At 36.2% G+C, this 11,261-nt stretch overlaps 2 protein-coding genes across 3 annotated transcripts; one reads left to right on the top strand and one right to left on the bottom strand.

Annotated features, from left to right (window-relative positions):
• Nucleotides 1-5,655: 5,655 nt before the first annotated feature.
• On the top strand, nt 5,656-11,043 carry LOC147323589 (uncharacterized). Of its 2 annotated transcripts, XM_086304028.1 has the most exons (6): nt 5,656-6,141; nt 6,404-6,532; nt 6,739-6,932; nt 7,430-7,577; nt 7,673-7,877; nt 7,959-11,043. In XM_086304028.1, exons 3-6 carry the CDS (start codon nt 6,781-6,783, stop codon nt 8,261-8,263), a joined length of 810 nt encoding a protein of 269 aa, XP_086160154.1. In that variant the 5' UTR covers nt 5,656-6,141; nt 6,404-6,532; nt 6,739-6,780; the 3' UTR covers nt 8,264-11,043. The 2 variants fall into 2 exon arrangements, with proteins under 2 accessions (XP_086160154.1, XP_086160155.1); XM_086304029.1 differs by having other exon boundaries at nt 5,656-6,532.
• LOC147323590 (uncharacterized) lies at nt 7,427-11,038 on the bottom strand. The gene is made up of 6 exons (XM_086304030.1): nt 10,712-11,038; nt 10,140-10,402; nt 9,754-9,944; nt 9,527-9,620; nt 9,152-9,345; nt 7,427-8,531 (listed from the first exon to the last, which is right to left on the bottom strand). Exons 1-6 carry the CDS (start codon nt 10,907-10,909, stop codon nt 8,344-8,346), a joined length of 1,128 nt encoding a protein of 375 aa, XP_086160156.1. The 5' UTR covers nt 10,910-11,038; the 3' UTR covers nt 7,427-8,343.
• Nucleotides 11,044-11,261: the final 218 nt, after the last annotated feature.

Genomic DNA, 11,261 nt, shown 5'->3' with positions numbered 1-11,261 from the left:
TGGAGCTGAATGTCAAGAGGGTTAGTGAGCAGTCCAATATTGAAAAACAGATACTAAACAGTGTCGAACACTTCATACACTCTACATAAATTCATCACAGACATACAAATGAAGCATTAATCACACAGTGGGGGAAATAAAATTATTTGCTTTTGTAACATCCAAAGAAATGAACAATGTCTATTTTATAGTAGTTTAATTTTAATGGAGAGAGAATATTATATTCTGTCTCTCTCCAACTCGATATTGCCAAAATATGTAATAGAAATGCCTGTCCAGTGTGTCCATTAGTGTGAAGTGAACATGCATGCGGAAATTGCATTGCCGGCAGGGGGAGATAATATATTTAAAGCCACAAAGTTGGTAGTGGGCAAAAAATTTATGAAGTGCATTCCAGGGTCCTTAATCGCTGGAGGTGATTAAGCTATACGGCTAATACGTATTTATGTGTAAATGTGTCAATAATGTCTGTTTAAACACTTTCCTGTGATTATTTTCACGTTGGACTGAAATAACATATCCCCCTCTCATGTTACTGCAACTTCTGCATGTGTATATTTTCACCATTTAGAGAAGCAAAGGGAGAAATAGACACAGTGGAACTGGCGTGTCTATTGCACGTTTTGCCGTGAAACTGGGTTGCTGTCGCCATTAAATCGAAAACTACCCTAAAAATGAACAAGTGTTCATTTCTTTGTAAGTAAGAAAACATACAAATTCAGCAGGGGATTAAATAATTACTTCCCTAACTGTACAAGCCTTGCACCACATCATCCAAGTTAATGGATGTGCACATTAATTTACTGTAAACTGTAAGTTTACAACTGCTTTAAAACTGTCAAGTCATTTGTGCTAAATTACACCAAAGGTTCTTTATTAGGCAGCAAACAGACCCAGTAATACATCAATTAGACACAAAATTTATGATCTGTTAAAGTGGGGATAAATTAAAAAATATGATATACTTAGGCAGTATAGTTTCACTTTGCTGCTCATTTGTTGCTCATTAGAGGGAAACATTGTTGCCACTTGTCATGTTCCTCACAGCCTGGATGTTGGCCTGTGGAGTCAAACACTCTCCTTCCATTCAACTTAAAACAACTTAATTAAAACCAATACACCAATAATGTAGCTACCGTAAGTAACTTCATAATTTTGGAGACACTTAAATAAAAGAGTGCTATTAAATAAAGTCAAAGCCACTGTTAAATCAACAAGGGCAATTTGTCCATACGTTATTATTATTCTGCTAATTATTCAGTTATGAGTTTTGGTATGATGCTTAAATACAGATGCACAAGACACCCACATAAAGAGAAAGTGAGAAAAGGAGGAAGATCGCAGCTGTACCAATGTTAGTGCAAAGTCCAATTATGTGCTCCACAGAAACTCTATTCAATAAATGATAGCTTTCTTTCTTTCTGTGGCTGAACCTGTTATAGGTGATGTGACAGAGGCCTGTAAGAAATGATTCATTTAGGAAAGAATGTCATTGTAGCACTGAACATCTCAACAAGGCATTGTCCACGGTGACCTTTCACTTCAGCTGCTGCACAAACGCTCCGTGCTCTGCATCCTTAAGACTAATGGAAACGTTGGTGCTGCTGGAGAGCTGTGTTAGTGCACTGGCACCAAAGGTGTTTCACTGAGGCAAACAAACAGCTAAAGCTCAAAAAAGCTGACATGAGCGAGTGCTTAAGTTGTTTCAAAAGGATGTTGTGAGGATAAGGGGACGTTTTTGAATCCCTAAGAGCAAACTGCTTTCTATCACCATTATTTTTTATCGTCACCGAACAAACCGAAACACGGTTTCTTTGTGTAATATATTGCCTGTACACTGAGTGAAAGATGAAGGGTAGCTCACAATCTAGCATTTGTGGGATATGCAGAAAATTTGAAGTTTGTGGTAAACTTTCAGCAATAAACAAAAGTTTTACTATGATTATTACTCGTTGTGTTCTCAGACAATATTAAACATATTCAGTGACTGATGTTTATTGGATAAAGCAGCAAAAATGAGAAAAAAAAAGCAGTCGCAAAACAGGAATTACGCAATTCTTGAAGTGCCAAGTAGCACCATATTTCAGTTTAAAGAGGTGAAGCATAACTAAGGCTGCCAGTGTAACTGATAATTAATTTGCATATGTGGCCCCGATGAGTGTGTTTGATTGCTCTTATTGTTCATGCCACCTGTGAAGCCTCTCAACCCACCTACAACTACATTTACATGACTGAACTAGAGCAGAGGTGGTGGCACAGAGCAAGGGGAAGCACGCTGAAGTGTCTTTGCCCATTTGCTCTGTGAGTCTGAACGTGGGGAATAGCAGCAGTGAGCTATTATCCACACCTGGACTTTCCTTTCTATTGCAAGACAAAGCGTGAAAAATGTGAAAGCCTCCAGGCAGATGTTTGCATCATTGTAGCTCTGTAGCACCGCTGTAGATTAGATGCAAATTAATAATTTAAAGTTGCTAGAGAACAAAGAAGCCATTAATAGAGCTATTTTATGAGAGAAGCATGGCACTTAAAGAATCCTAAACAGAAATGTGTAACGAATGCCAGTTCTAGATATAGCCATGGGTGACAGCTCATCTAAACCTATTCTAACCCCCCAACGTAACGTTTGACTGGGTGGAAAGTCTACATCTGTCATGGTCTCCGTGCCTGCCCGGTCGGCCCCACAAGGCTACATTTGCTGTTTCGGTTCTCTCCCTCTCTGCCTGGGCGGAGCTCACTGTGGGCTCCCGCCCTTGGCCCACACACCTGACAACAATCACCTGTCATCACCGGGAGCACTATTTGAGGCTGGAACACAGATCCTCTCGTCGCTGGATGATTGTACTACTGACGTTAGTGTTCTCACAGCTCCTGTGGACTTGTGCTTCGTGATTTGTGATTAGTTTGTGACTTCCCTTCTCTTCTGCTTCAGACCTTCCCCCCCGGACCTGCAACCTCCCTGCCGTGTGAACGTGTGTGAGTGTGGGCAAGAAGACATGAGCGAGTGTGAGAGAGCTACCCTGTGATTCCCTGGAGTTTTGGATTCCCTTCACTGTATATATATTGCACTGGAACTGTAAATAAACTGCATTTTGGAGACATCTAACCGCTCTGCGTTTGAGTCCCTATAACCAGATCGTGACAACATCCAAACTCTAAAGTATCCCACTAGCTCAGTCTTAATGAGATCTGAAGTACAAGCTGTGTCTCTCGGAGCATGCAAAGGTGTTCAGCTATGAGCAGAGAGAAAGGCAACAAGTAAAATACCTGCACAGTCCCACTACTTTTATATATCTTAAAACAAACAACAGAATTAGAATGAAAACAACGGAATTTGAATGAAAACAACGGAATTAGAATGCATAGAACAGAGTTTGAATGAAAGCAACAGAATTATAAAACAAACAATAGAATTTGAATAAAAAGAGTGGAATTAGAATGAAAACAACAGCAATTGAATGAAAACAACAGAATCTAAATGAAATGAACGGAATTAGAATGAAATGACTAGAATTTGAATGAAAACAATGAAATTGGAATGAACAGACCAGAATTTGAATCAAAACAATGGAAATAGAATGAAAAGAACAGAATTTGAATGAAAACAACGGAATTTGAAAACAAACAACAGAATTTGAATGAAAACAACGGAATTAGAATGTATAGAACAGAGTTTGAATGAAAGCAACAGAATTCTAAAACAAACAATAGAATTTGAATAAAAAGAGTAGAATTAGAATGAAAACAACAGCATTTGAATGAAAACAACGGAATTTCAATGAAAACAATGGAAGTTTAAAACAAACAACAGAATTAGAATGAAAACAATGGAATTTGAATGAAAACAACAGAATTTGAATGAAAAGAACAGAATTTGAATGAAAACAACAGAATTTGAATGAAAACAACGGAATTTGGATGAAAACAACGGAATTAGAATGTATAGAACAGAGTTTGAATGAAAACAACAGAATTCTAAAACAAACAAAAGAATTAGAATAAAAAGAGTAGAATTAGAATGAAAAAAAAGTATTTGAAAGAAAACAACGGAATTTCAATGAACAGAATAGAATTTGAGAACAAACAATGGAATTTGAATGAAAACAACAGAATTTGGATGAACAGAACAGAATTTGATCAAAAACCAAAGAATTTGAACGAAAACAACGGAATTAGAATGAAAACAACGGAATTTGAAAACAAACAACAGAATTTGAATGAAAACAACGGAATTAGAATGTATAGAACAGAGTTTGAATGAAGGCAACAGAATTCCAAAAAAACAACAACAATAGAATTTGAAGAAAAAGAGTAGAATTAGAAGGAAAACAACAGAATTAGAAAGAAAACAACAGAATTAAAATGAAAACAACGGAATTAAAATGAAAACGACGGAATTTGAATGAAAACAACAGAATTTGAGAACAAACAATGGAATTTGAATGAAAACAATGGAATTTGAATGAAAACAACGGAATTTGAATTAAAAGAACAGAATTTGATCAAAAACCAAAGAATTTGCATGAAAACAACAGAATTTGAACAAAAACAACAGAATTAGAATTAACACAATGGAATTTGAAAACAAACAATGGAATTTGAATGAAAAGAGTAGAATTAGAATGAAAACAAAAGCATTTGAATGAAAACAACAGAATTTGAATGAACAGACCAGAATTTGAATCAAAACAATGGAATTAGAATGAAAAGACCAGAATTTGGATGAAAACAACGGAATTTGAATGAAAACAATGGAAGTTTAAAACAAACAACAGAATTAGAACGAAAACAACGGAATTAAAATGAAAACGACGGAATTTGAATGAAAACAACAGAATTTGAATGAAAACAGAATTTGAACAAAAACAATGGAATTAGAATGAAAACAACGGAATTTGAAAACAAACAACGGAATTTGAAAACAAACAACGGAATTAGAATGTACAGAACAGAGTTTGAATGAAAGCAACAGAATTCTAAAACAAACAATAGAATTTGAAGTAAAAGAGTAGAATTAGAATTAAAACAACAGCATTTGAATGAAAACAACAGAATTTGAATGAACAAACGGAATTAGAATGAACAGAACAGAATTTGAATGAAAACAACGGAATTTGAATGAAAACAACGGAAGTTTAAAACAAACAAAAGAATTAGAATGAAAACAACGGAATTAAAATGAAAACGACGGAATTTGAATGAAAACAACAGAATTTGAGAACAAACAATGGAATTTGAATGAAAACAACGGAATTTGAATTAAAAGAACAGAATTTGATCAAAAACCAAAGAATTTGCATGAAAACAACAGAATTTGAACAAAAACAACAGAATTAGAATTAACACAATGGAATTTGAAAACAAACAATGGAATTTGAATGAAAAGAGTAGAATTAGAATGAAAACAAAAGCATTTGAATGAAAACAACAGAATTTGAATGAACAGACCAGAATTTGAATCAAAACAATGGAATTAGAATGAAAAGACCAGAATTTGGATGAAAACAACGGAATTTGAATGAAAACAATGGAAGTTTAAAACAAACAACAGAATTAGAACGAAAACAACGGAATTAAAATGAAAACGACGGAATTTGAATGAAAACAACAGAATTTGAATGAAAACAGAATTTGAACAAAAACAATGGAATTAGGGTCCGTGTACTTTTCGGTATTTGAAGTTTCGTTTCAGAAAGTATAATTTAAAAAAGAAAATGAGACACTTATTTAATTCTCAACTTAAAAAGCTAAAATGAAAAACGTAAAACAATTGTTTTTTTCATTTTGTCCTTTCGCACATCAGAAACGAAAAACCCAAGAAAAAAGAACGAGAAAGGGCCCTTTATTTATTTTGTCTGAACCGGAAGTTTTAGTAGGTCAACAACCTGTACAAGTGATGCGCAAACTTATGGCAAACACTGTAGTGTGGACATCATGACGTTGGAAAAATACTCAGACGTGATCATGGAGATGGCAAAACAAGGCCTGTCATCGGAAATTATATCAGAGCGTCTGTCATATGAACACGGGGAAGTGAGAGGATTTTCTGCGAGAAATGTTAGAAAGTTTTGTGCTGAGCAAATCACTAGCTGTCGACTCTCGGACACACGGTTGGAGCTTGAGGTGACACAAGCTATAAATGAGGTAAGGTACTTTCTTCCTTCACCTTATGACTGTGTATGGTTGTCTTAACTGGGTTGTAAGGGGGTTAGTCTAGACTGTGTGCGCGCGCCCGCGCGTTTTAGCGTCTTGCGGGTGGTGGGTAACGTTAGTTATTTTAAAGATGTCTCTCACTGGTATTTGTACAGTTAATTAGCACAATACTTTAGCTTTACACATTTGCTTTCAGAATAAGCTACTTTACATTTGTTGTTCTAGTAGTAGCATGATCTTTTATTTTAAACAGGTGGGCCCAACATATGGCCGCAAAATGATGAAGGGCTATCTGTCCACAAAAGGGGTACATGCTGCAGAGGGACGAATTGGGTAAATTTTAAGAGAGGTGCATCAACCTTATCATGAAGCAAGACGCCAGGTAGCCTATGTTATTTAATCTTCCACTAGAACTGTATTCCAATGTTCTTTGTCATATTTGTGATATACATCATGTAATGGTAGGGCCTAATTCTGTTTAACAGATGTACGCCCTGCTTTAACAGTTACTTGACTCTTCCTCAAACGTATGATCAAATCTGCCTTTATCCAGTCAGCTGTCATTTATTTTTGTGATTTTTTTGTAAGGGAGCTCGGAATCTTAATCCCACACCGTACCATGCTGAATGCATGGGGCACAAGGTTCACCTGGACCAAAACGAGAAACTTGTAATGTTTGGAGTCACCCATGTTTTAGCTGTAGATGGATTCAGTAAAAAGATTGTGAGTCATTCCACAATGCCAATCAAAAACAACTTGAGCATCTATGAATATGTTTTCAGGTAATACAACCTCTCAAACCATTTATTTCATCTTAAGTGTTTTGATGGACATGTTAGTCATATTGGACATGAGCTGCACCCAAATTTACAATATTTGAATTTAAATTAGACATGCAACAGATGGGTCTGGTTATGTTCCTGAATATAATATATTAAGAACTTACCAAACATTTTGATCAACATTTTCTATTAATGTAAAAATAAATAAAATGGAATTGCACATGAATCATTTAACTACTTTATTGCAATTAATCAGTGTTCATTTATGAATGGAACAAGGTTCTTGGATTTCCACATATCTTTCAATTGTTCTGACATACATCTAAAGTCTGAGCATGACAGTGACATTGCAAAGAAACTTAAGAAATATATGTTGTCCTACTACAACTAAAATATTACCCAAAAAAAAACATGAATGAATACATTCAAAATAATAACACCTTTGCTGGTCTTAAAGCAAAATAGTTAATAAATGTTCTTTATTTTTCCTGTACCAGACCTGCAGTGATCACCTATGGTATGTGGGACCAGGTGCGAGTAGACCATGGAAAGGAATTTTATTTAACACTGTTCATGCAAGAGATGCTGTCACATCATCGCTTCAATCAGGAGAGACTGCCTTATTTACAGACCTCATCCACAAGAGTAAGATTTAAGTACCATTAACATCAGCTGAAATTCTTATACTATTACGTGTACTACTACGTACATTTAAGACATGTTTCTTTTAACTCTTTTAGAACCACACAGTTGAAAGGATTTGGCCTGAAATCAACAACCGTGTCAACTACCCACTAAAAACTGCCCTACTCCAGCTGATGGACCAGGAGGAGATAGATATGGAGGATAACCTTGTGCGATACTGTGTGTCCAATCTAACCTGTCAGCTGTGTAACATTGGTCTTGCAAGTGTGGTAGAATCATGGAATGCTCATAGAATCCCAGGTAAAAAAAAAAAAAAAAAAAAAGTCAGATTGCTTACAACCCTGATAATGAACATTTAAACACCTCCTCTATTTTTTACAGGAAAAGGCATACCAAATCACTTTGCAGAACATGGGTGTAAAAGAAGAATTTCTCCAGAGCTCTTGCCAAATGCACTTGAAGCAGCAGACCTTTACAGGCAGCACTTGGGATCTGCACTCAAAGAATATTCGACTTTTGGAGTTGATCCCTTCACAACCGAACAGGACAAACTTAGAACAGAGAGTCATTTTGCAGAAAAATATCCTGATATTTCACATTTGTTTTTTAGAGCCGTAAATGGTGACTTTATGCCATACAAAGAAGCTCTGCTCTGTCTCATAAACATAACTCAGAGAAATGTATGAACCACTGCATCTGTAAACTGTACAGAACAGACAAAAAAAAAAAATCAACTGACTGTAAACATTTGTGTGTACACACTACATTACTCCTCTGCAAAAAAAGATTTCAATACAGAAAATGCAGCTGTTAGACCAGTAATTTGTAGAACTCCGTTGTTACTCTCCCTGCATTTTGCACAGTGCTGTGATGTCTCTTGCCACTGTTCCACACATGTCTTGCAGCCAATAATGCTTCTGCAGCACAGTGAGAACACTGGATCCTCAATGATGTCTGCAAAAGTAAATCAGATAAGTGAGACTGTTATCCATTTATGTTGAATTTAGTTCAAACTATAGGTTCAAAGTCAGTCTTGACATAAATTTACAGACAGCATGCAGAATATTTTTGGTTATTCTGTAATTCCTCTTGTTCACGCTGTTCTGAGAAAGTCCCTGTCTATATTTTTGTCTATAATTGATGAGGGGCAAAATCAGTACATTTTCTCAATTAGCAAGCAAGAAAAATGAAAAAGTTACAGGTACTTGATTCAATATATGCAACTACAGTCCCATTTTAAATGTGAACTTTTTAGTTTTACATTACTGTGAACAGTGTACCGTCACCCATACTGACATTGTAATCAATTTGAAAAGCTATACTTTCATAGTCAAGATTGCAAGGAGAACCCAAATTAAATGTGCATGTAAACTTTTGAATGTTATGTTACAGTAGACCTGCATCTTGATTGTCTGTGCCTAAGTATTTAAATGGACACTGCTGAATAAAGAGCCTATGTTTGGTAAAAAAATGTTTGTCCAAAGTAATGATTGAATGTGGTTTGACATTGTTTTAATTGTAATTAAAATGTTAGTGTAGATGTAATGTATTTACTAAGCAACATTTGAACATACTCATACAAACCACGCAGCTAAATCCCTCCTTGAGTGTCTGCAGCTTGGGGGTTGTGACTTTCTGGGCAACTGCAAGATCAGTGAGCTCTTTGATTGCTGCTGTGACAGCTGGCAGACTTTGAGATGCCAACACCAACTCTTCTATTTTGTCACTCACTTCTCCCAAACTGGCACTGTCATCATCTTTACGGCTGCTACAAATAAAAATGGATAATCAGATGTCAAAGCTACTTACTGGCTTAAAGAAACATCACATCACTTACTGATAGATGATGATTTATGTAGTGATGTCTTACTGCTATTATAGGATTTAAATCAAATTAATTCTTCTATATTGATGTTCATCCTATAGTATATACATATTTATTCACATACCTCAGTTTCTTCCTCTTTGTTCCCTGGAGGCAATTAAAGTCTTGTTCAGGCACAGCAAGAATTTTTCGTGCATTTTGTCTCCAGTACTGTGACCCTACAGATGAAAAACAAAACCAAAGAAACCTGTTTAGAAGCCAATACCATATTACCCAATAAATATTACAAAGAGTCTGGTAAGACATGTCTCTCCATAAGATATGGGCTTTAGCTGTAATATTATGGCTCACCTGTTGTGCCCTCCGACTCCAGAATTGCATTGCCCTGTGCATCTGTCAAAATTATTGGGTTGTAATTACCAATGGCATCTTGCACTTTTCCTACTATCCCTTGAAGCGTAGCCTCAGACTCCAGGAATCGTACAACCACCATTCTATTGGGAATCAACCTCCCACCAACTACATCTGCAAAGTACACTGATCTGTAAAACAAAACATAATAATTTTACATATCTTGTAAAAGACAGCAGGCCACAAATCCATTCAGTGATTGCTATAGGCAAATTGTACTAAAACAGCTTTGCTATTCTTAACAATTCAACTATCCATGCACCTTATGTTTCTTTTTATTTTGCCTGTTCTGTAATTTAATATTCAAGAACACAGACTCATCCTACCTCTGAAATGTTTTGGAGGACATAGGGGAACTTGAAGTAGCCTGCTGTGAACGTGAAGGTGCAGACGCTGCCACAGCTGGTGCTCGCATAAATGCAAAACGCTGCCCGCTGGAACCTGCTGTTGGAATTGACTCCATGTCTTCTCCGTGGACTTCATAGTGACCTCTGGGTGTAAGGTCTAATGCGCTGAAAACACCAGAGACCGCACCGGGGAACATAGCCACGTTTGAATCATCCGTGATGTACAGAGTATGCGCGGATACCTGTTTAAGAAAAGTTTCCGTAAATCACGTTGCTCTGCTAACGTGTTACTCCTGTGCACACGGTTAATAGGCTCTAAAGGCTTACTTATTAGCTAGTAGCCGGTAAAAGTCAATGAATAACTATTTACACATTAGCACATGTGCACAATTCACATATTAGCACAATGAAGACGGCTAGACATAGTATTAGTAAAAGTAGGCCTACATGAAATCACCAAATGTTAACGTTAGCCGTTCCGCAGTAAGGAAGAACAATAACGTTCATAAAAAAACTGCTGAAAGCAAAGTTTGCGAAGTTTACATATCTACCTGAAAGATGCGACCCAGTTTTTCTGCAGTCATGTCTTCGTCCCGGAGTGTCACTCTCTTAGTTTTCCTAAAAACAACGTAATGGTCCATCCTCTGTTTATTCCAGTGTAACTTTAAGGCCGTCGATCTCTTGTGTGGGGGACGGTGTGCGCGCGCCATAAAAAAACGCGCAGAAGAAGTACTTCCCGTTTCAGACATTGAAAATGCGTCTATTTTTTTGTTTTTGCGCTAGTATACTTTCATTATTTGAATCACGAAGAAATCCAAAAAAGCACGTCTAATTTTAAGTGTATGACGGCTATTTGTTACCACCGAATGAAAAAACAAGTTATTTTCGCCCATTTTATTCTTTATCAAAAATTAAAAAAATGAAAATTCTTTTAAATATCATTTTTTCGTTTTGGTTTCTGAAACAAAACTTCAAATACCGAAAAGTACACGGACCAATTAGAATGAAAACAACGGAATTTGAAAACAAACAACGGAATTTGAAAACAAACAACGGAATTAGAATGTACAGAACAGAGTTTGAATTAAAGCAACAGAATTC

Source organism: Aulonocara sp. 'chitande type north' Nkhata Bay, linkage group LG8 (genome assembly GCF_057382095.1).
Source record: "Aulonocara sp. 'chitande type north' Nkhata Bay isolate Kocher_YH1m ecotype deep benthic linkage group LG8, A_spYH_male_GT1.1, whole genome shotgun sequence".
NCBI lineage: Eukaryota > Metazoa > Chordata > Actinopteri > Cichliformes > Cichlidae > Aulonocara > Aulonocara sp. 'chitande type north' Nkhata Bay.
The sequence above is the reverse complement of the archived record's forward strand: the minus strand, read 5'-3'. Positions and strand labels throughout refer to the sequence as shown.

Coding starts and splice junctions, on each gene's coding strand:
- LOC147323590 (XM_086304030.1), bottom strand. CDS start 10,909: ATGTCTGAAACGGGAAGTACTTCTTCTGCGCGTTTTTTTATGGCGCGC. Junction 9,621..9,753: donor GGAGTCGGAGGGCACAACAG/GTGAGCCATAAT, acceptor TTTCATCTGTAG/GGTCACAGTACTGGAGACAA. Junction 9,346..9,526: donor ACAAAGAGGAAGAAACTGAG/GTATGTGAATAA, acceptor TTTTATTTGTAG/CAGCCGTAAAGATGATGACA.
- LOC147323589 (XM_086304028.1), top strand. CDS start 6,781: ATGGGGCACAAGGTTCACCTGGACCAAAACGAGAAACTTGTAATGTTT. Junction 6,933..7,429: donor ATCTATGAATATGTTTTCAG/GTAATACAACCT, acceptor TTCCTGTACCAG/ACCTGCAGTGATCACCTATG. Junction 7,878..7,958: donor GAATGCTCATAGAATCCCAG/GTAAAAAAAAAA, acceptor TATTTTTTACAG/GAAAAGGCATACCAAATCAC.